General features: G+C 43.7%; 1 protein-coding gene across 5 annotated transcripts in view; it reads right to left on the bottom strand.

Annotated features, from left to right (window-relative positions):
* Cramp1 (cramped chromatin regulator homolog 1) overlaps nt 1-24651 on the bottom strand; it is a 60678-nt gene extending 36027 nt beyond the window's left edge. The window contains exons 1-4 of one of the 5 annotated variants that reach the window (XM_051181137.1): nt 24265-24651; nt 22511-22851; nt 10356-10549; nt 4875-5028 (exon numbers count right to left, since the gene is read on the bottom strand). In XM_051181137.1, the coding sequence (XP_051037094.1) occupies nt 4875-5028; nt 10356-10549; nt 22511-22850 (688 nt within the window). In that variant the 5' untranslated portion in view covers nt 22851; nt 24265-24651. Of the gene's footprint in view, nt 1-4874; nt 5029-10355; nt 10550-22510; nt 22852-23118; nt 23155-23230; nt 23348-23968; nt 24180-24264 lie in introns of those variants that run through there. The other 4 variants (XM_051181136.1, XM_051181138.1, XM_051181134.1 and 1 more) reach the window with 4 other exon arrangements.
* Nucleotides 24652-25360: the final 709 nt, after the last annotated feature.

Here is a 25360-nt window from a genome sequence, read left to right as displayed (position 1 = left end):
AACCATCAGGGACATGGCTCAATATGGAACCCAGCACTGTTTCACAGTTTCACAGGCTGCTTTGAGAAGATGAGATGGATAGAAGCTACACTTTGGCCTACTCCCTCATCCTGTTCCTCAGGGGCTTTAGCCTAGACCCAGGACAGCAGAGCATGCCTGGAGAGCTCGGGTTCTTACACCCAGCAAGAAGACAGTGCTCCCCCTACCTTGCTAGCCACTGTTTTCAAAAGATACTGTACATCACAGCACATTGAAGCCACCAACAGCAGTCTAGGCACTGTTAGGTCATCTCAAAGGGCAGAGACAAATGGCCCCTGCAAAATCTTAACTGCTTTCTCTGTTTCTCTCCTCAGAGACATGTAGGCATTAATATTCAGCTGTTAAACACAGGAAATGAATACATGAGTACAACTTTGGAACGTGGACTAGATCAAAGACTCTAAAATACTAGGGCTGACCAATTATGAAGGCTTTCCTGAGGGGGAGGGAACCCAAGACCATGTCAGACTCTCAAAAGGAATCTAAGATCTCAATGGAAAACAAGAACGTGGCCCATAGACCTCAGTGTGGTGACACATGCCCTTAATACCTGTACTTGGGAGGCAGAGGCAGGCAGATTTCTGAGTTCAAAGCCAGCCTGGCCTACATAGTGAGTTCCAGGACAGAGAGGAAACCCTGTCTTAAAAAACAAAAAACAAAGTGACCTATAAATATGATGGAATGTTATTCAGATACACTAAAATATATAGGTGAATGATAAAATCACACTCAAAGAAGGCAGGAAAAAGAAAAAGACCAGGTATGTTATGAGGTCATTTGCATGAAACATCCAAAACAGATAAATTCAAAGACTGTAGAAAACTGGTTGTAGCAACTGGGGAGGGTCAAAGTCCACAGGTGGGTTAATGGGTATGGGGACTTCCCTGAGGTAATGAAGTATTTTAGAACTAGACAAAGTGGTTACAAAAAATTGTGAATGTAACCTACACATAATAATAAAAAAAAAGGGGTGAATTTTAGGATAAGTGAACCATATCACAACAAAAATGTTTTTTAAAACTCTTTATTAAATATCAAAGGAAAATAAAAGCCCCCCCCCCACACACACACAAGCCTAGTGGTATATATATGCCTTTAATCCCAGTACTGGTGGTGAGGGGGAAGTGGGGCAGCAAATGGACTTCTGTGAGTTTGAGGCCAGCCTGGTCTTCAGAGCTAATTCCAGGACAGCCAGGGCTATATAGAGAAACCCTGCCTTAAAATACCAAAATGGGCTGGAGATGCCTCAGTGGTTAAGAAAGAGTACTAGCTGCTCTTCCAGAGAACCAGGGTTCAATTCCCAGCACCCACATGGCAGCTCACAACTGTCTGTAACTTCAGTTCCAGGGCTTCTGACACCTTTACAGCAATGCACATAAAATAAAGATGAATAAATTACTGAAAGGAATAAAATAAAAAAGCAAAAGAAAACAGAACAACAGCAACAACGACAACAACAACAACAAAAAAGGTCCCCGGGCAGTGTTTCCTGTATTCCTTCACATGGAGTATTGGGCTAGTATTGGTACAGGCTCAGAGCTTGCCTTTCAGAACATCAAGTCTGCTGGGAGAAAACTCAAACGTGACAGTAGATAATAGCAGAAAGTTGGACATATAGTCACTATTCTCTTTCCAGGAACACTACAAGCAACCATTAGGGACCTGTTTTCTGTGTGGAAACAATGTAGGACTGTAAAGCTACTAAAATTCTAGATGCAGCACACAGAGGCCAGAGCACTGAGCTTCGATAAGAGTGAGTTATATTCCCAGTGATGACCTGCCTTGGCAAGTACCCAGCACTGGTCACAACACTTGCCCTTCTTACGTCTGCTTTGGTTCTTAGCAAAGATCCATGATAAACCAAGGATAGAACACTTTTTCTATTAATCCAACAGATTGCTTGAAATACAGGGTAACACTTTTTCTATTAATCCAACAGATTGCTTGAAATACAAGGTACTATGTTCTACATGATTCAACATTAACAGCACACAAGGATCCAACAGGGACTCTAAGCAATTCATAACACACTAGTGACCCCCGACCTGAGGTTTCCTGGGGTCTAAAACCATCTATAAAGATTGGCCAGTATCAAGGAGCCTGGTTGATAAACTTCTTTCTGGCACAGAGGCAAGTGACTAGTCACTGACTGCATGTGTTCAATGATGGCCGAAGAGAACCTTGGGAGAGCCATAAACACATATAAAAATGGGCCCCCGTAGTGAGGTGGTAATGTCACACACCTTTTAATCCCAACACTTGGGAAACAGAGACAGGTGGATCTCTGAGTTCAAGGCCAGCCTACAACAACACAAAAAAAAGACCCTTCATGTGTGATGACCATGCAGTCCATAGGAGAGAGTAAGGCATGAGAGATGCTGGGTCACCACCTTAATCCATTAAGGGATAGAGAGCTAAAAGGAATGATGCTGCCAGGAGCCTGAGGGACTTGGGGTCAGGAGGTGGTTCTGCAGAGAAAGGTGACAGAAAAGAAACATCAACTTTATATACTTTGCAATACTAACCCAAGGAAAAAAATCTCAGACTTAGCTGACCCTGGGAAGGAATATCTATGTCTCAGGGCCATGGACAACACCCAAGTTTACACCATCCATAATGCCTAAAGGTAGAACTTGGTGAACAAACCAGACACACTCAATCATCACACAAGGCATAACTTGATCCACAACAGTCTTTCAACCTTATCTCATTAGTCATCTTCTTACTGAGGAGACTTGTCAAGAACAGCTGGAATAGATCCTTTGCCTTGAAATGACTTTCAGAACTTAATATGAGCTCCAACAAGAAAAAAAAAAAGTACATAAACAGTGCATCTGGAAGGTACAAATGTTTCACCACAATAGGACTGGAAAGACAGCCTTGGATCTCAGGTGACTAGACTAGTGCTGAGATAAGCAAACAGTTACGGAACACACAGCAGTGTTGGTAACCAAAAAAGAACAAAATGAGGTTGACATGAAGTCTGAAGAAAAATCTTATGTTGATGGTCATATGAATTATGGAAGCTAACAAACAATACTGATACAACATTCTGAGATCAACAGAGAGATGCTCCCCAGGTGTGGAGATTGACAATGTAATCACAAGGATTTCTAGAGATGAACAGACAAGAGGAGGAAGGATGTGTGACCTCACAGAGCTCTGCTCCTCAGTCAAATGAGGAATCAGGCACTGTCTTTTAAAGCTATAGTAACACAATGCACATCATAGCCAAAATATTGTGACCTGACAAAAAGCACACAAGAATGGTAAAGATCAGAGGTTTCAAAGGCCAACATGAAGGCATAGGCACGGATCAAAATAGAAGCAATGTGGCCACAGCTGTACATTTGTAATTCCCAGGTCAGAAACTTTACTATCTGAAAAGTTAAAAGTGAGTATTAGAAGAGAAAGATCTCTGACAAACCTATAGAACTATAGAAACTGCAGAAACAAAAGGCAGAATGGAGCAGACTGGGACCAAATGAGTACAGGGAGACTCCAGAAACATGAAAGAAGAAGGTGGCTAAGCTTTACAGGGAGAGACAATTAGACTATGAACTAAAGAGGTAGTCAACCCAGGGTGCTTTTAGCTAGAAACGAGACGGAATAGCTAGAGATGACCTAGTCACTTCCTGAAGATGAACTGGACTGTGCAAATCTTGACTGCAACAAATGATCAGAGTACTTACTGGCAAAGTCAACATCCATCCCAGCACAATTCAGGCTTTCTTGTACACCCACAGCTCAACTTCTCTCAATGCCCAAACTCATAGGGGGATCCAGAACCTCTGCTGTGAGGCAGTTTCCTTCCAGGTAAAAATCTTCCTCCATCTTGGGAGGGAAACTTCATGAGACATAGGATGTAAAAAGAAAGTGAACAATCATACAGTCTAGGACAGTATGTTTGCAACAGGATATTCTAGGGGAAGGTAAAGTACTTCCTGTGCAGAAGCTCTATTTAGACAGGAAGTGAACAACTCAAAATAGCTCTAGCAAGTACCTGAAATTGACCAGATTTCCTAGGCCAGATTCCCTCTGCAAGAGTATATAAGCAGTAAAGATTACTAAGAATTACTCTCAGACTAATCAAACTGTAAAGAACTCTCTGTGATGCCCAGCAAAGATGCCTGGAAGAGGCATAGACCAACTAAGTCACCTTGGAAGAACACTTTTCCACTTGTTGAGTTGAATGCATGGTGTACAGTGTGCTCCAGAATTCCAGCTTTGGTGAGTTGTCACACCTGCCGGGGTGGACTTAGGTGATGTAGCCAATCCTGCTACTGAAAGCAACCCTTCATTCATACTCCTGTAAATAATACCCCCAAAATTCATTGGCCCACCAAATTGTAGTTTGGTGGTATTGATACTTTGGTCTGGTATGTCATGGGCTCCTTCTCTCCCTGGGATGAGTAGGTGTTTGTGATGTTTCACTTCCCAGGAAAAGTCTCCCTCTCCCTCCCTCCCTCCCTCCCTCCCTCCCTCCCTCTCTCTCTCTCTCTCTCTCTCTCTCTCTCACACACACACACACACACACACACACACACACACACACGCTGAAACACACACACAAAAAAAAAACATACACTGAAACACAGAAAACACAACTCAAATAGTAGTAAATTTCCTATAATGCTAATGCTGGCAGCTTTTTCACAATTAAGTCTGACCAAAAGGCTCTGGGTATGACACCAACCAAAGCACTAGGAGGCAGGTTCCATAGTGAGTGGGCAGCTGAGTGAGGTTGGTGTCATAGAGTGGGCAATGGGTGTTTGCCTGAAAAGAACCAACCTTGACTGAGAGTCTCCCAGAGACTGAGTCTGTGGAACACTCACCATTGTCAAAGTCAATGTACTTGGTAATCTTGTGCCAGGTGCGGTAGTAGAAATGCCGGACCTGCTCTTTGTTCTTCACCATGCTTGCAGGTTTGCCCTTCTTCTTGTATTTTAGAGCAATGTTGTTCTGAATGGCTTCAAAGTCTTTTCCATGCTAGAAACAAAGTCCACAATAAAAGCACAACAGTTAAAATAAAATAACTTTTTTTTTGTATGATGTAGGCAGCATCAAGAACCAAAAAGGGACCAGCTATGTACAAGAACTTAGCCAGGCCTTGGTGGCACACGCCTTTAATCCCAGCACTCAGGAGACAGAGGCAGGCGGATCTCTGTGAGTTTGAGGCCAGCCTGGTCTACAGAGCTAGTTCTAGGACAGGCTCCAAAGCAATACAGAGAAACCCTGTCTGGGGGGGGAGGGGTGATTGTCCTTCAAGGTACTTCTGCATATATAAACTCCAACTTTGCTTCCTTAGCATCTCAAGTTTTAATTAGAATAACATAGCAATACAGTAACTCAGTGACAGAACTATCCTTGTTCATGGACACCAGTGGCAAGGGCTTTGACATTTTCTTTTTCTTTTTTTTTTTTTTTTTGAGTGTACCCTCTAAAGTTCAGGCATTATAGATATGATGGCATCAAAAGGCAGACTTCCAAGAGGTAATTAAGCTATGAAAGTTTCTTCCTTCTGGTGACAAGTAGGCCCTTATAAAAGGAGTTTCAGGAAGCATTCCACTAGCTTGCCCTTCTGTCATGAAAGGACACAGCATTTCTCCTTATTAAGATGTAAAAATAAGTTACCTCTATTGGCTAGGGATAGAGTTCAGTCACAGAACACATAGGCCCTGGGTTCAATCTTTAGTGGGGAGATGAGATTTCATTTTTTTATAAACTTCCCAATGAATGTTGTGACGACATAAAATAAACTAAAATAGCCTCAAAGCAAAAAAGCATAAAATTTATCACTGGGTCAAACAGCTTCATCTTGGGTAGCTCTTAGGGGACCATGAGGGAAATTATCAGACAGGAGGATACCATGGGAAGAGAGCTCAGGCTACCACCACAAAGCATCTTAGAATAAAAGAATGCAAAACCACCTTGCTTTTTTTGATCACAGAAAGTTGGATCAAACAAAAGTGGCAAACACAACACTTGGGAATAGATCCAAACAGAGGCATTCTGACCATATCTCAGGACCAATCCTTCCCAGAAGGCCTTCTGCAAAACCTGGGTGTGGCTGGAATTTGAGAATGTAACTTGTGTTCCTGTGTTGTTTCTTTATATGATATAGAGAAGCAGCTGTTTGAAGGTCTCAAGAAAATGATCTAGTAAGAAGTACTGAGAGGGCCCTATGGCAATAGTACCCCAGAGCCAAGGTATGAATTTTTCATATTTATTTTCATAGAGAACTCAGGAGTTCTGCAAAAAAGGCTAATTCCAGGGCTGTGCAGGGAGTGTGCCAGATAAGCATGAAATACCCGGAGGTTCCCAAATTGAGACCTCACCCAAGGAAAGACAGGTTTCAATGTATACCAAAACCATATGGGCACAAATCGGTGGTGTGAATGGATTATGATGCACATAATTAAAGTAGGCTCCACAAATCCACATTTACATACAGATGTGACAAAAACATAAAGCAATGGAAACAAGACTGTCCCTGGGCAAACTCCACAGTGACTGACTGCTATGTCAGGTAAGAAGCAGCTGGGCTGTTTAAACTAATGAAAAAAAGAATGATGGAAAATGTGGTATTTGCTGTCTTGTTACCCAGAATGACCTGGAAGGTCCCACCTGAAAACTGTGGCCCAGGCTGGCATCACAACTGTGGCAGATCTCATACAAAACTGGGCTAGCTATATCAAGGACCCATCACTGACAAGGAATTCTGCTTTAGGTTTTTATTGTTTTGGGGTTTTTTGGTGTATGTGTGCATATGAGTGCATGTACCACAATACAAAGGTGGAGGTTAGAGATGACCTGTGGGAGTCAAGTCTTCTCCTTTTACTATGTGGAACCTAGGGATCAAGCCAGGTGGTCAGGCATTATGACAAAACTTTTACCTGTTGAGCCACCTCATTGGCCTTTTGTAACATTTTAAAAGTCTGAAACAGTTTCAAAATGAAAAGTTAAATTAATTTAAATTAAAATTTACTCATTGCTTTAAAAAAATTAATAGGAAACAGATACCCAAGGCTAAGCTAGGTGATCTTGTAAAAAGGAAAATAACACAGGCACCTAATCATGCAAAAGTAAAGCTGGGTCTAAAATGCCTTCCTTTGTCTAGCTGGGAGGCTAACTCCTCAGCAACTATTATCTTGTATAGGAAACCAATACAAACAACCTCATTGCCCTGAGGCCTGACTGCTTTATTTTGGACTTCTGAACCTGTATTCTCAAACTACACTGTCCATGGGACTTGAGTATGTGCCCTACAATCACCCTGCATGTGTCTGTTCTGTTTCTCTGATAGGATAGTAAGCCATTGAAGGGTAGGGCCTGAAGCACCTCTGCATCTCTAAAAACAATGGTGTTCTATACTCACTTATGAATGTGATAAATGGTTCAACAACAAAAATCAGGCAAAGCTGGAAGAGAAAAACACTGAAAGTCAAAGTGGTGAAAACTCACAGTATTTACTCAGTGAGAAGCCAAAGATATCCCTATACTTATGCATCTGTAAAAACCTGTATAGAAGTACTTTGAGACACACATCAGAGACAAGAGCTCCACAGCAGTTCTCAATGCAGTAAATTAAGCATAGTGTAGTCAAAAAGATTAAGGAAAGCACAGTTGTAGGCTTTCTATAGAAACACCACTGAAGCCAAAAGGGTTAGCCAAGGTCCAAGGGGCCTTCCATTCAGGGCACACCCACCTGCCCACCTTTGCTCACTTCTAGCAGAGGGACTAGAACTCACTGCTACACAGGGTGGCATCTAGATGAGCCATCACTTGAAAAACCAATCTGAATTTAGACCCAAAACTTCCTCACCAGAGCTGGAGATGTGGGTATCTTAAGCAAGAGAGAAGAAACAGACTGAAGTCTGGGACAAAGACAGCAGCAGTGGAGTCCCTGCAACTGGTCAGACACCTGCACCGTCAGGGCCAGGACAACCACTCAGTTTCCTCTGCCAGGAGTGTTGCTGTGAGCTGGGTTTTCACTGGTGGTAACTAAGTCAGACTAGGTTCCTCAAAAAGGTAGCGAGAATGTGCAAATCTACTCAGTGAGGAAATACCATGTTTAGCAAGCACAAAGGTGCATTTCAATTACCAGCATTTTTATTCATACTTACACAAGAGTACACACATTGACAAATATTACAGAAACAATTCTCAGAACAGATGTCTATGCTCAGCTACCATTAATTCCACTGCTGGAGAATTTAGTTGCCCACATTTGCCCTACACTGGCCAAACAAACCTAAGGCCTCACCAGGGTCTTTGTCAGACTCCAAATGAGACATAAGGCATACATACAAACCCTTGGACTTGATATTTTTTTGTCAACTTGTTACTAACTAGAGTCACCTGAGAAGAGGCACCCTCAATTGCTTCCATTGCACTGGCTTCTGGGCTGGTCTATGGGGCATTTTCTTCATAGATGATTGACATGAAGAGCCCAACCTACTACAGGCAGTGCTGGCCCTGGGCATACCATGCTGGATTGTATAAACAGAAAGTTAACTGAACAAGCTATGGTAAGTAAGCCAGTAAGCAGTGTTCCATCGTTTCTGCTTCCAGGTTCCTGACTGGGCTCCTATCCTGACTTCAAAGCTTCAGTGATAGTTACAACCTTTCTTCCACAAGTTATTTTTGGTCATGATGTTTATTAGAGCAACAGCAACCAAACTAGAATAACACCCGTTCCCTCTCTCCCTCTACCTGTATCAACCATAGAAAACATTAATAACATATTACTAATCAGGAGACCTAAAAACACATGCCTGCTGGTAGAAAAGGAAACAACAAGGCTAGGCCAACTGGAGGAAATGCTCTGTGCACCTAAAGAATGGCAGTTCGAGGCCAGCCTGGTCTACAGAGCAAGTTCCAGAAAAACCAAGGCTACACCGAGAAATCCTGCTGTGGAGGGTAGGGGGCAAGACTCACTAACAGTTGCACACTCTTATAACCCATTAGGAATCACAACTCTTCTATGTCTGACAGCAAGATATAATAAGCTATACAGATGGAGCCTGTGCTTTATTATACTCCTAAAAAGAAAGGAGCACTTTTACATTTGTTTGAATGTTTTTCACCTACCCTAACAAGTCTTGTATGCACGTATTTCATTCATTCTATGGATAACAAGGGTTTGAATCATGTGAACATAACATGTCAATCACAGCAGGCAGAACTTAGCCACAAGAAGGAGCAATACCAGCCATAGGAATATAATGAAACCAAGTCTGTAGCCCATCAGAAATGTCTCCTTTTCTAATCTTCTGGAAACACTTCATGATTTAAATTCTTAGGCCTAGATTTGGCAAGGTGTATCCATCTCACCAGTGAATTAACTATTAAAAGGACATGGCTCAGTGATTAAGACAACATGCCAAAGAAGTCATCTAAAATAGGAATGTAAATACAGTGTGATTTACAATGACAGAATCAGCCTGGTAGTAAATTCCTTGTTTAGCATGCACAAGACTCTGAAAGTGGATAGGCACATAAAGATACACAGACACACAGACACAGACACAGACACACACACATAGGACACATCTATTGCAACCACTCAACTCTATTACTGAATCAACAATCAGCCCAAATAGCACATAAAGGAATGGACATGGCTATAGCACATTTATAGACATTTGTTGTTTTAATAAGCAAAAGGACTCAATAGTTAAAAGCACTGGCTATTTTTCCAGAGGGTTCAGGTTCAATTCTCAGCACCCATGTGGCAGCTCACCACCATCTGTAATTACAGTTCTAGGGTATCTGGAATCCTCTGTCCTCTGAGGGGCACACTGCATGCATGTGGTGTGAATACATATACATATAAAATTAAAACAAATAAATCCTTAAAAAATGATCACAATGAAGAACACATCTGATGTTAACGAAAGTGTTCATAAATAACTACATGGCACTGTGAAGCAAACTTCCAAGTGAAGGCAGCTGGCCAGCCACAGCCATATCAGTAGACAGTGGGTCTGGGAATCTGGCTCTTAGTTGTAATATCTCCTGGATGATGGGGATAGGTATCTATTTGTCCTTCTTTACTTGGGCACACACCCACCAAATCAGTCACTGCATAGCCAAGGAAGGAAAAGCCCTAAGGAGGGTCATACTCCAAGCAAGAAGTGTGCATGAAACATGATTTAGAGCCATGGGAAAGCTGCAGGAAGGAGATGACAACTACTCTAGTCACTTCTGGGGCTTCTGGATAGAACCTGTCCACTTAACAGCTGTGCAGCAAAGGGCAACACAAGTTAAACAGTGAGAACTCTGTGGGTTTCTGTCTCATGTCTACAACTCACCTCATATAGTCCCTCAAAGAAGGTGTTCTTGTCCTCTGTGCTCCACGACTCCCACTGCCTCCGGACCTTCTTCCCTTCTTCCTTCTCGGGCCCTGAAGACCCTAAGTTCCGGGAAGAGGAGCGCGAACCTCCTGCAGGGGTGGCAGGAGCAACCACAGATATGTTTCCAGAAGATGTTGTGCCACCGTCACCTCCTTGGAGAGAAAGGACTATACAGTGACCTATTCCAGAAAGAGGATAGCAGTAGGGAGGACAGAGGGGCACCAAGGACAGGGGCCCATAGCCCAACCCAACTCCAGCTCTTCAACAGGCGATGCCAGCAAAAGCCACTGAGTCCTGAATATAAGCCAGAGTTGACAAGATGAATCTAAAATGTTTGTACTGTAACAAGAGGGCCTTTGTGGATTGTTTTAACAATGCAGTGAATTTGATATCCTTGTCCCTCCAGCAAATCCAAGAACCTCATTTCATCCTGATTCTTGTTCAAATGGTTTTGGTTTTTTGTTTTGTTTTTTGTTGTTTTGTTTTGTTTGTTTGGGCTTTTTGTTTTGTTTTGTTTTGTTTTTGAGACAAGATTTCTCTGTATTGCTTTGGAGGCTGTCCTGGAAGGAGCTCTGTAGACCAGGCTGGCCTTGAACTCCCAGAGATCCACCTGCCTCTGCCTCCTGAGTACTGGGATTAAAGACATGCACCATCAATGTCAGGCCCAAATGTTTTTGCTTTTGTTTTTTTAAATGTGAAATACTCTTATCACAGTTTTTAAATGATTTTTTAAAAATAATTTATTTAACTTAGTTTCATGCATATTGGTGTGAAGGTATCAGATCCACTGAACTGGCATTACAGTTTTGAGCTGCCATGTGGGTACTGAAAGAGCAGCCAGTGCCCTTAACCATTGAGCCATCTCTCCAGCCCCTTACCACATTTTTAAATAAACAAACTGAATTTTTTAATGACAAGGGGCATTTTATATGTAAAACATTATCTACATAAATAAGGTTGATATTTTTGAATATAGTCCTATTAATGGCTAAGGTACTATAGTATGAAGACCACTGGTTGATAGGAAATGTCCTTCTGTATATATGTTTGTCTTAATGGTTGATGAATAAAGCACTGTTTGGCTAGTGGCCAGGCAGGAAGGCTAGGTGTGGCTACCAGATGAGGAGAATTCAGGGAGGTGTAGGCAGACAGCAGTCACCATGTAGTGGAGGAACAAGTAACAGGTCCAGACCCTTCTCTGGTAAAATAAGACCATGTAGAAATACTTAGATTAATAGAAATGGGATAATTGTTAAGACAGACCTAGCTAATAAGAAGCCCAGGCCACGGGCCAACAGTTTCATAATTAATATAGCATCTGTGTGTTCAATTGGAGCAAGGTGACTGCAGAACCAGTAATGGAAATTTGAACCCAGGGCTTTTTCACGTGCTAAGCAAACACACTATCACTGAAGTATCAGTCCCTGATTTTTTGCAAAATCTTTCCAAATCCTTTACCAACAGGGTAGCCCCCAAAAATAAGGGGCCCTGGAGAAGAAAATGAATTGCAGATGAAGAACTTATGCCCTAGCCTAGTGCTCTGCCAGCTGAGATTCTTCCTGTTGTAAGAGACAGGATTTCACAGCACCCCTATTTTAACCAGTATTTAACCAGTAATCTCCACAAGAATTCCAAGAAACTTTCCAAGCTTGAAGCAATATAATGAGAGAAAGTAAGACCACAGAAGTAAAAATCTGTTAAAGAGCAAATGCCTATGTTTTTAATTTTTCGTCAGAGTCTCACTCAGTACCCAAGCTTGCCCAGTCTTCCTAGGACTAGGTTTACAGGCCTTTTGTATGGAACAGAAAACTGTGAAAATGTTTTCCTAATGAGATAACTGTAGGTCTTTCAGTTTCTAGTCAGCCTAGATAGCTTCAGGGCTACTCATCCCCTAGGGTTTCCCTTTACTCTGGGGAGTATCAGTGAAGCAGCTTCATAGAGAGAATGAAGGATAAAAAAAGTAAAATTTGGAAGTCCAGCCAGGAGGTGGTTGTGCATGCCTTTAATCCTAGCACTCAAAAGGCAGAGGCAGGCAGATCTCTGTAAGTTCCAAGCCAGCATGGCCTACAAAGCAAACTCCAGGACAGTCAGAGCTGTCATACAGGCTCCAAAAGCTACACAGAAAAACCCTGTCTCAAAAAAACAAAAACAAATAAAGACTTTTATTCTTTTTATTCTGTGTATGTGAGTGTTGTGTCTATGTATGTGAATGTGTGATTGCCCATGGGGGCCAAAAGAGGGCACCAGATCCCTTGGAGTTAGATTTAACAAATGGTTGTGAGCTATCCAATAGAGATGTTGGGACTTGAGCTATCTACTATGGCTGCTGGGACTGAATTCAGTTTCTCTGAACAAGGTGCAAGAGCTCTTAACTGCTAACCCATCTCTCTAGTCATAACTTAGGTTTATTAAGTGAACTTTCAACTGAGCATAGTATCTACCCTATGGTGAGTTTATTAGAAGGTAACCTCATTGTGAATCAAAATGCAGTCATATTTCAAGGCAGAATATTTGAAAACATTACTCAGAAAACCTCACATTTGCATACATGGAAAACATTTTAGCTAGCTAGCTACATCAAAAGGACTCTAGTCTTTCATTTATATATGTGTGCATTAACTTCAAGAGACAATACTATGAGGCATATAAAAACAACATAGAAATCAATGGTTTACTACAGCCCAATTGTCCAGTTACCTAATAATAACCTAAATAACATAAGGCTATTTAAGTATTGATTAAGAACAAAAACCATGGTGGTGCACACCTTTAATCCCGGAACTCAGAAGGCACAGGCAGGCAGATCTCTATGAGTTCAAGGTCAACCTGGTCTATGTAGTGAGTTCTAGGCCAGCCAAGGATTACACAGTGAGACCCTGTCTCACAAAATAAATGAAATAATAAATAAATTAACAAATATATACAAAAGAAACCTAGTTCCTTAATCTCACACCAAATTTCTGACAGTTAATGACATCTCATGGCTCATGGTAACCTTCCTAGATAGTGCAAAACATTTTACTCAGAGTGGAAATTGTTATTACTGTCAGTGTTGTATTTGAAAATCAGTATTTACTGCTCTGAACACAGCCACCGAATAAAAATAGACTCCAGTCTGCATCTACACCAGCAATGCTACTCAGATCTCTGGGCTATACAGCAGGCTAAGGAAAGGCTAAACAAACCTCAAGACTGTTAGTCCCTTCAGCATAACAATTCTGGGGCTTCCCTGCAACAGGCAGGGTGTGACAGCACTTCCAGGAGGTAGGAGATGTTTCTGTGATGAACTGAAAATCAAGTCACAAACTAAAACAGTTCTCAAATACCAGAACATCTGGTTCCCAGGAACCCATAATTCTTCAGATGCTGCTGTTCAGGAAGTGCTGTCTATCCACTTCTACACCTCCACAATGGAGAACTTCCGAGTTATTTCTAGTTTCCTAAGAAATACAAGCTCTCTTTTCCCTAGTAACAGCATGACAATCAGCCTACTCTTTTGACACCACTCAGGTTAACTTCTGTTAGTCTGTGTTGGCACTAGCATGCTCATAAACAGATCCACTTCTAAATCCCAGAACCCACATGTCTGACAAATGTCTTGAGAATTTATTGTTTGAAGGGTGACCTGGATATGGGAGAATGAAATATAAAGGAAAATGGAATGGACACCAATATGAGGTAGAAGGAACCTCAGGGGCAGAGTAGACCAAATCTCAATCCTAAGCATGAATCTACATCAGTGAGAAGGGCTGAGGTGTTGCTCCTCCGAGCAACAGCCACCATTCCAAGGACCTGCCACTTGCATACTTGCATACTTGGCCCTCCCTTCTGTTATTTCAAAAGTACTGTATCCTCAGGAGGGAAATTAAGGCAACCTGGATATTCAAGAACAAAAGTAAGCCGCTCCACGTAACCATTTCCAGCATTTACTATGCAGCATTCTAGAACTCCAAAGCTTCAGAGAAAGAACACCAACACCTACTTTTCCTCCAAAATTTCAGGTGAAGACAAAAAGAAAGAAAATAGGAAACAGAACCAGGGACACTGGTGGACTATAACAATTTGGAAGAGGTTCAGTCCAGAGAAATGCAGAGAACAGAAAGTGATCAAGGTGAACTGTAACATAAAAATAAATAACACAGACAGATATTAGGGTTCAAACTTCAAGCTGAAGGTCAGAAAAGCAAAGTAGAGGGCCACTATTGAATAGGCTGGTCCTGCTGCCTCTCAGTGCAGCTGGAGAATCCTGAGACTTACTGTCTTCCTATCCTATAATGTAGCTGAAGAATGAATGCTTCATCCTCAATGTGCCTGGAGAATCCTCAATGTGAATGGAAAATGAATGCTCCTATCTTAAGTGTGGCTAGAGAATGAATGTTCAATATTGAGACTTTGCTCCTGTCTTATATACCTCCCTAATGCTGGGATTAAAGGCATGTGATCCCAGGTACTGAGATCATCTTTGTGTGAGCTGTTTCTCTTTAGGACTGGATCAATCTTGTGTAGATCTAGGTGGCCTTGGAATCACAGAGATCTGTCTACCTCTTAATCCTGAGTCCAAGGATTAAAGGTGTTTACCACCACCTCCTAGTTTCTGACCGCTGGTATTAAAGGCTCATGTCTGGCTTCTATGGGTTGTGGCTGACTTGCTTTCTGAATCCTCAGGCAAGCTTTAATAAATCATAAATCATCTATCACCACAGTGAACAGGGAAGTAGCAGAAATAAAAATGTGAAAGATGATGAAATGACTTCAGGGAAGACTTCCCCAGGGTGCAGAGGCCAAGGCTCCATGGGTGCAGAGGCATGTAAGAAGGCCAAGGTTCCATGGTTGCTTTGGAGAACACAGATAGCATGTAGGATAAATATAAGTGTCACTGAAACATGAAGAGACATGGTGTATACAAATAGGCTCCCCAATGGAGAGGCCCCTGGAAGCAAGGACAAGGTCTTATTCTCCCAGGTCTAAGCTTGGCACCAGGCTTCAGGCAACAGAGACTCAGTGACAGCACAGGAGCAGTGGAGACAGACAAGGAACGACTAAACACAGGCTTGGTCTGGGCCTCCTGGGCCTCAGTCTTCACACAAGTACACCCAGGCTCCAAAGACCCCTACCACAAAACCCATTACTGCTTCTTGCTAACATCAGTGCCTCAATGCTCCAGATGCTTTATTGTCACTAGCTAGCAGTGCTCTACCAATTCCAGCATTTTCCTTTCTATTTACATGGCTCACCATGCCTACAGTGGGGCTCTCCAGAGCATGTATGGTTGTGGTCTCCTTCCCAGTTCCCCTGACATTACCTGAGAAAGACAAAAATAACCCTGTCAACCAAGAATGCTGAGAAAACAGAGCAGATCCTTACTGCTACATGGTTGCTCAGTACACAGCAAGCCTGGAAGTAACAGAATATGACTTCAACTTCAAAAGACACACATACACACATGTATATGACTCTATTCTGTCCTTATAAAAAGCAGAGCTCAAAAGCTGTAGAGAAAGAACACTAGCACCTAGTACAGATCAAAACCATGAAAGGCTAAGGTTACCAGGGGAAAAAAATCAGGTTTGACTCAACACTCACTGTAAACCCAGACTTCTTCCCATGCCAAGCAGCTGCCTATTCCCATGTTGTGATGTTACCATTCTTCTCTAGAGTCAATGCCCTCTTCCTCCCAGACCAAAACATCATGTGGCAGCAGGCTTCTTACATGCAGGGCTACAAAAATCAAAGTTCTGGAAAGGACAAAGCTTGAAACTTGACCTTGAGATCTTTCTCTCAGTTTGTGAAAGATACAGAAACCGAGATTAAATGACCTCTCCCAAACCATATGGCTCATAAATGGCAGGTATCAGGACTTTGAAAGATTTCTATTTCTTTTTTACAGATTTATTTATGTGCATTGGTGTTTTGCCTACATGCATGTCTGTGTGAGAGTGCCAGAACTCCTGTAGCTAAAGTCATAGACAGTTGTGAACTCCATATGGGTGATGGAAATTGAATACTGGTCCTCTGGAAGAGCAGTTTTTAGCCACTGAGCCATCTCTCCAGGCACGGGGGAGTAGGGGGTGGTTCAAGACAGGGTTTTCTCTGTGTAGCCCTAGCTGTCCTGGAACTAGCTTTTGTAGACTAGACTGGCCTCAAACTCACAGAGTTCTCTGCCTCCTGAGTGCTGGGATTAAAAGATATGTGCCACCACTGCATGGCTCCCTAATTTCTATTTCTTAAAAATACATTTTTACAAGCTTCATTACTGGGTTTAGAAATTATAGCTCATTGGTGAGACCTTGGCTTCAATCACTATGAGGAGGAGGAAAAGGATAGAAAGTATGGGACAGAAAAACAGAGAAGGGGAGGGAGAAGGAGAGGAAGCGGGAAGGAGATGGGGAAGGTAGAGAACAAGAAGTTTGGTCATCTTCAAAGATACCATTATAATCGATCAAATTTTAAAAGAACATTAACTCACTGTCTTGAAGGTTTCTCTCCCTGTGGTTTGTGAGCTTCCTTCTGAGAACTAAGAACATTAAATCCAGATAGCAGGCGACCAACTAAGTCAAGAGATGCAGTGATTGTCCTGTTCTTTTAGTCTGTTCTCAGAAAGGTTTTTTGGAATCAGCTCCAAGCTTGTCCACTCTCAATTCCAGCACAGAAAAGCATCCCTATGGCCTATGTTTGCAGCATATGAGGACAGGAACATTTCATAGGCGCCACGGATGGTACGTAACATCAAGGACCAACAAGGTCACTTGAATTAACAGTATACATAGTCAAAGCTAAAGGCAATAGTTTATGAAGGGAACCTCAGATCCTGTGACTCTGCTGGCATAGACATTCACATCAGAAGCTAGCTCAAACAGCTTTGCATGTAGAGTCCCAGAGGTTTCTAAGAAGTACCATCCTTACCAAGGTCACACAGAAGGAACTCTTCATAAATAAGCCAGTACTCAGTGATTGCCATCTCATGGGATGAATACAAATACCTCTCAATGGCCCAGGTCCATTATCAATTCTCATTCAAAGATGCTGCTTGATTCATATGAAAGGTGTTCAATGAACAATAAGGATCCCTCTTAACTCTGGTCATTCAACTAGTTCCCAAAGATGCCATCTGTGTGTTCCAACTGATCTGAAGACCTAACCAAGGTGACTAGACTCTACAATGTCCCCCCTTTGCACTCTGAAGATGACTTAGAACCTCAGTTCTCATCCTTAGGTTACTCATTTATCACTTCAACAGAGATCCCTTTTTTCCATTGAGACTCCTGTCCTGCAAGGTTTTCCCATTCCTCTACAAAGAAATTACAACTAAAATCTCATTGTTTCTATAAAATCCTAAGTCCTCCTCATGAACTACTACAGGAATTTTTCTCATTGTCTTCCATTGCCAATACCTTTAATCCCTACAGAACTACAAACAAATGTTTTTAGGTGGTTTTTATATTGTTCTTTAGTGCTAAGATCATTGCAGTTATTCAACCTAACCAAAGCTTTCTATATACCATATATGACAACACTAATTTCTCCAATTTAGTGTATGTGCAAGCACAACACTAATTTTTCAATTGTGACTTAGCTATCTGAAATAGTTTCTACACAATCCAAAATAAGTACAAATATCAAAGTGCTAAATCATTCTTTACTAGCAAAAATCCTACCAAGGTAGAAATTTGAAACTACATTCATTTCAACCGGAAATGAGCTAAGTATTCAGTAGGCAGAGGCTAGAGATGGATTTCTGTGAGTTCTAGGTCAATTTCTCTACAATTCCAGTTCCAGGCCAGCCACAGTTATATGTGAGTCTTCAACACAGTAGCTGACATTACCTTACCTACTTAACAACTTTCTTGAACTTTATAAGTTCTCATGAACCTTTAAGTAATATACTTGCACATAAGAGCTGAGGAAACAGACCAGACAGACCCTCTGTGAATTTAGCCTGAGCTACAGTGAGCCCCTGTCTCAAAAACAAAATTTTACACAATTATACACAGTTTTGATAGTTTCCTCTCTACCTTGGTGTCATCACAGTCTGTAAGGTATTGGGTGCCCTGGCTCTCTGAAACAGTGAGAACAGGTAGGGTCTATGTCAGAAATAGGGATTACATATTCAGGCTGTTTTCCTTTTGTAGTGGATGTCACAAAGAATATGGCTGGAAGTAAGACAGAGTCCAATTCTTCCTCTTCTTTCTGGACCTCAAGGTTCTTGACATTGCTTAATGTCACTGCCCATACATAACTATAATGGGTTCTCACTGAATTAGACTGCTCTATCCTTCAGTCTTTAGATGTTCTGACCTCCACTTTGGACAGTGTAGACACAGAAGTCTCATGATACACACCACTATAGTCCAGCTAGCAAGTAAATGCTAGGCACAGTGCCTGATGAAAAGCCTTGTAGGTGTCCACAGAGCAATGAAGCCACACCAGGCCCTAAGACCATCCCTGCCTATATGGAAGAAGGTAGTTTTCTGGCTGTTTCCTGCTTGGAACATTCCCAAAGGCAAAAGCTAAGCAGAGGTTCACCTGATCTAGAACTATATGTTGATTTCAGCAAGCCTGCCTTGCAGAAAGTTCTCTTGAGAACACAATAGATCTCATTCCCTATAAAGTTCAGTCCTTCAATCCTGAAGGGTAAGATAAGTGTAGGACTCAGCAACAAGCTCTCACTTGACTATTCAAAAAAGAATCTACGGTTCAGGCTTTAGGACTTACTTCTTCCTGCTACACACATGAATCAGACATATGAGGATTCTAGAGTAGAAGCTGAACCCCAGACTGCTAGTTCAAACCTCTTTAGACTGTGGAAAGCTGACTGTAATAGCTGAAATGTTTAGAAGGCACCTTGTAAAAATACCTTCTAAAGAAGATGTATTTATTTTTATGTGTATTGGTGTTTTGTCTTCATGTATATCTGTGTACTATATACATGCAGTGTACAGAGGCTGGAAGAAGGCATCATATCCTCTTCAACTGGAGTTAAAGATGGTTGTTGGCCACCATAGGGATGCTGGGAGCCATGAGTAACAAGTGCTCTTAATTGCAGAGCCATCTCTCCAGTTAAGAAATTGAAGCTCCGAGAAATAAACTATTTTACTGAGTAGTCTACTATACATGAACTGGCCAAACAAAGATCAGAGGGCTCTAGGTCTTAGGAACAATCTCAGTAACTGGGTTTCAGTCACAAAAGGGTCCTTGAGGTTCCCTGGCAGTGTGGCAGGACTGGAAGAATCAAGCAGTTCTGCTATTTCTTTCTTTTAAAATATGAAACAGCTTGCATGGCAAGTTTTTGTTGTTGTTGTTGTTTTGTTTTTGAGACATGGTTTGCTTTGAAAACTATCCTGGATCTAGCTCTGTAGACCAAGCTGGACTTCGAACTCAGAGAGATCCACCTGCCTCCGCCTCACAAGTTGTTAATTTATTTTATTTTTATACGCATTAATGTTTTGCCATGGGTGTCAGGTCCCCTGGAACTGGAGTTACGACAGCTGTGAGCTGCCATGTGGGTGCTGGGAATTGAACCCAGGTCCTCTAGAAGAGCAGTCAGTGCTCTAAGCCATCTCTCCAGCCCCATATGTGCTATTTCTGCTCTAGGCTGAACTCAGTATAGAAACAATAAATGGCTATAGTTTCTATAGACATTCTAAAACAAAATTACAGAAATGAAAAATGCCTTTCATAGGGACACTAAGTCTTTTCTCTCTTTAACATTAAATAAAAACTCATACTGTAAAATTGTTTTTTCATTCAAGTCAAAGAATCTATTCTTATATTCTCAGAAAAAGAAAGAAAGCATAGCTATGTACAGAAAACCAAACAAGGAGGACCTCCATCTTCTCCATAAGTCATTCCTTCAAAATTCCCATCAGGGTGAGACTCGGAAAGATGGGAAGCCAACAAGCAAAGGAACTGCCACTGCTTCAGCTGAGCTTTCTTCACATATGCAAGTCACGGTTTTTTCCAAATAGACTAAAATTGCAGGCATTCCTCACTTCCTACTGACCCATGCTGGACAGCCAAAGTGGAGATTTCCAGTGTATAAGAGAAATGTTCCTCCAGAGAACCGTTTCTGAGGGCTGGCTACACAACGTAAATGGGCATGTGATCACACCTGACTTCTCCTGGCAGTGGATGGATGTGATGACTGAGCAAAAGTTTCTCCAAAGCCAGAATAGAGATGTTCAGGGTATGATGAAGTACATCCAAATGGTCTGTGCAGCCTGAGAGTAGCTCAGCATCAAGGCAGGCACTGCCAAAGAAATTGTCAAAAGAAACAGACTCTCACTTCCCTACTAGAAGCATTATTATAGCTTATTTATTATAGTGGACAAGAATCAGAACCAGGAGCACCAAAGACATAAAAGAGAAGTTAACCAAGAAACCTCTTCAACCTGTGCAAACAAAAGCAAAGCTCCTTTTATCACTTCATAGCTCACAAAACACTGGACACCAGTTTTGGCACCTTCTATATACAGGGAGCTATGTATAAGTCAGTACACTTACACCAACATATTTCTTCCCAGCAGCCAAACTTCAAGAGGCACCAACAACTGTTATTGTTCCTTTTTTTTTCACAAGTGTATACATCTCTGACAGAAAAGCAAATCTGAACAGAGACTTGAGAGGGCAAGGACATGATAGATGTGACATCAGTAGGAGTCCATGCAGGGTTTTCTGAAATACCATCACCAAAGGCATCCGAAGAACATAAAAGACTCTAACAGAGACCCAAGAAGCTTAAACATATCTTCTAGTGAAAAGTGATTTTACAAAACAACCAAGTTTTGTAAACTCATGTGTTTCTAACACCAAAATGAACTTATGTGAGGCAACTTTTAGTTTGGGAAACATACAAATTTACCTCATACTAGATCTTTAAGTAGGCTACTCGTCTCAAAATGCTTCCAGATGAGGACAAGGCAGAAGTGTGTTGAATGGGCCACACGTGGGCCAGATCCTCAACAAGGGTTCTCGATTAGCTCTTGAAACATTTTCTTTTTAAAACTACCAGGATCATCGTGGTAATTTAAATCAATACTTGGCAAAGAAACAATAAATAAACAAACTACAATAGTTCAAGTGAGTGATTTGGTTTTGTTTTTTGATATACAAGGTCTCACTATGGAGCTCTAGGTGGCTAAGGTCTTGCTATGTAAATTAAGGTGGCCTTGAACTCACAGAGATCCACTAGCCCAGGCCTCTGCCTCTAGCCTCCATGCCTCGCTATATGTATGGATATTTCATTTGGTATTTTTTTTAAAAAAGTTGCTATAAGTCAACTATATCAGTTTAGGCATATAATCTTAGCACTCAGAAAGCTGAAGCAGAAAGACTGCTATGAGCTCAAGGCCAGCCTAAGACTACTTAGTAAATTCCAGGCCAACCTGGGTTACCCAGCAGATCTTGTCTTTAAAAAAAAAAAAAGGGGGGGGGGAAGCTTAGCCTGAAAATAATGTTAGAGTAAATTGCCTGCATAGTTAATAAAAACCATGATGTTTAAATACAAATAGACAATAGGTGTCGAGGAAATAAGGGCATGTGACAAACCAAAATGGCACTCTTTAAAGATTACTTCTTTAAGAGGCCTCAGGAAAGCAGTTACAGTCACAACCCAACGACAGCACCATGGGCTGCCCCCTGATAGATCACCACCGATTCCTTTCTATGACACCAAGTATAACTCAGTTGAAACTGACATTTTTGTGTTTTTCATACTTTCAGGCAAAGAACTCTTTGATGGAAGACAATGAGCCAAACCCAGCCTTTGCCATCACTAACATTAGTTTTTGGATCTCTCATCAACAGCCTCCACAGCCCACAAATATCAAAAGCCAGTTCCTTTGCTACATTCCCATCACTTGAGGTGTGGGAAGAGAGCAGGTACTTCTCTGTCTATTCTTGAGCTATTGTGCATAATTTAAAATGGCCATCATGGAAAGCCGTCAAGGACCTTCTGGGAATCTATTTCTCTTGCCCAGAGAAAGGACAATCACTGCCCCTTATCCTAGTGTAAAGAGAAAAGCAAAAGAAGGAGTCGAAGGAGTGGAAGGGGACACGTGCCCCTGCAAATGCCACCCAAGGAGGTCTTGCCAACCATCAAAGGATCGGTCCCTTACCTTTTCCGCGCGGCCCGGAACCGCTGGCACCACCAGTGCCCACAGCGCAGGGTGCGTCCTTCCTGGGCCTCTTGCTCTGTGGACGCACGCTGGACCTGAGGAAGTGGTGCTGGTCTTGAGGACTGCCCTGCGGTGGGGACGGCGTTGGTAGCCCTCTGGGTGGCGCGGGGGCTCCAGCGGCCCGAGGGGTCTGCCCGTCCCTCTTTGTGCTGCTGCTGTCCTCCGATGCGTCCGTGCCGCCGGGCCCCTCTCCGTCCAGCGACTCCTCATCGGCTGTTCGCTTGCCCAGCTTCTTGAGCCCTTCCTCCCCGCTGCCGGCGTCGCCCAACTTCACTGTCATCCTGCAGCGGGAGAGGCGAGGGACGGTGAGGCGGACGGACGACGGGCAGAAGTTTACCGCCGGCCTCCCAACATGGCGGCCGTTGTTTGTTCCAGCGCCGCCCGCCGCCCGCCCGAGGGCCCGCACAGTGCTGAGTCCTACCGGACCGGGACCCCGCCCCGCCCTTGGATGCCCCCAACCCAGGCTGGCTGACACCGCCCAGAGCCGTGGACGACGCGGCAGCAAAGCCTGGCCTCAGCGTTATGGGACCCACTGTCCCGCCACCTACCCCACGGCGCCGCAGTTCATGGCCCAGCCTGGGCCCGCCTCGCTCCCCGCACCGCCCGTGGCCCCTGGCCTCCCCTCTGCTTTCTGGAGACGCGCGTGATCGTGCCGCGCACCTGCCTAATGCAACGGCCTGCGCTGCCCTCAGAGCCCCCAGTGCTCCACGGGCCAAAGCTGCTGCTCCCTCTGAGACTGGCATGCAAGAGAGAGGCTATGCACTCCGGGAACCTTCCCAGGCGGGATATGGGAAGATGGACTGACTACAACGCTCATGTGCAACAGAGCCTGTTGCATGGAACAGGTTAGAGAACACAGGAAAAGTGACAGCAAACACTGTTATGTTCCAGGCGGATTTCAAAAATCGGAACTGAACTATGTAAACAATTCTAGAAACAACAAAATTATTGGATTAACTTATATATCACTGTCATAAAAATATCGATAAACAAAGTAAAAATTATCTGCAGCCTAAGTAAGTTACACTCATAATAAGCTAAGGATCAGGTACATTCCAACATCTTAAGCACAGGCTGTGTATGTGATGAAGCAGGAAAGAGAAACATTGCGTTCTTCAGAAGACACGACACTAGTCTCAACGCAACTGTTGAGACTATTCCTATTTAATAATAAAACTAGACAGAACAAGGCACCAACACCAACAAGGAAACACACTGAGGGTAAAGACCGGGACATAAAACTAGAAGTAACACCACAAAATGGTGCTGCAACAAATGGTGTGCAGTTTTCCTGTTTGGATCTGATCTAATACTGGCTTAAGAAAACTGGCACAGAACCACACAAGACACATAGCTAAAGGATTTCATAGCACAGGACTTCTCTTTGATTCTACTCACTTTTAAGCATCTCGCCCAGGTGCCCAGAGCCCTGTCACTGCGCTAAGGAGTGAAACCCATTCCCAGAACCAGCCATGCCAGCGTCACCAAGCAAATCGCATCAGTCCAACAAGACCCACTGGCCCGCGCGCCAGGCTGCGTCCCTAAGCGCATCCCGGTCGTTCGCCAGCAGCGGTGGACTCCATAGGAGTCCGTCAACGAAACCCGTCACTTCCTGATCGTGAGAGGCACGGGCACTGAGGGAATCAACCAGGCTCCACACCCTTTGTCCCATTCCGGTTGGGAGAAGCGCGCACCTTCCCGAGAAGTTGACCGCTGGCTGCACGCAGCGCAGCCCGCCAATACCGCCCTACGCGGATCCCGTAGGCACCCGAGTGCAGCCTGTGGTCACCTTTTTCATCCACGCCTCCCGGCAGCCTGGATCCCGGATCCCGGGCCTCCGCGGGAGCCCGCAGAACCAACCGGGCCGGGCAGCTCCGGCTGCGGCGAGGCCGCAACGCCGGGCTGGTGGTCGAATGTCAGATGCGGTCGCCGAGCGCCGTTTCCTTCGCACGTCCTCTCAGGGGATCGCCGTGCGGCTGACAGGGCGCCGGTGCTGTCGCCGCTCGCCCTCCCACACCCGGGCACCGCGCTCTAAACAGTTCCGGCTACGGCGGCCGCCTGGGACCTGAAGTCAGCGCCGGAGCGGGGCGGGGCGGACGTCTTGCAGAAGACGAGCACGTCCAGCTTTTCTGCGGGCGCGCCCAACCAGCTGTGTTGCCATTGGTCAGTAGCGGTTGCGTGCGCGTGCACGCAAGGTCTACCGGGGGAAGGTCCGCAACGTGAGACGTGTTGTGACGGCAACCTCGCGCCCTTGCGGATTGTGCGTCCCTTCGGATTGGCGAACCGATAGCCAATAGGTTCAGCATCCTGGCTGTGATTGGCTGTGCCTGTGTTGACGGATGCGTGAGAAGAAATCACCGCCTCAGCAGGGCGTCTTGAAACGCGCGCGAACTCGGGTAGAGAATAGGCACTCGGAAAACAGGTGTAGGGCCGTAAACATACACAGCATAACCCACTGACACTTTTCCTCTTCGAAGCGATAAGGAAATGTTTTTAAAATTTCTATTGATTAAGCAAATGGCGTTTGAAAATGAATATCGCAGTCCATAGGAGATCCCCGCCTCTGGTTATCCCCTTCGCTCATTGGCATGGACCGTGCTACTGCGCCTGCTCTCCGGCAACACCCGCCGTTGGCTAACACTGGCTCAAGTGAGCACGGTCGCCCAGGGAACCCCTTAAGTAGTCGCGAGGTTCTGCCAAGCACTGGCTTGCAGCTGTCTCCTGAAACGTCAACGCGCCACACTCGGGGGCTGCGTCCGGTATTCAGAACGTCCCAGAGAAGCTCTCGAG

The sequence above is a fragment of the Phodopus roborovskii genome, unplaced genomic scaffold, assembly GCF_943737965.1.
Source record: "Phodopus roborovskii unplaced genomic scaffold, PHOROB, whole genome shotgun sequence".
NCBI classification, from domain to species: Eukaryota; Metazoa; Chordata; class Mammalia; order Rodentia; family Cricetidae; genus Phodopus; species Phodopus roborovskii.
This window is presented reverse-complemented; position numbering and strand designations above follow the sequence as displayed.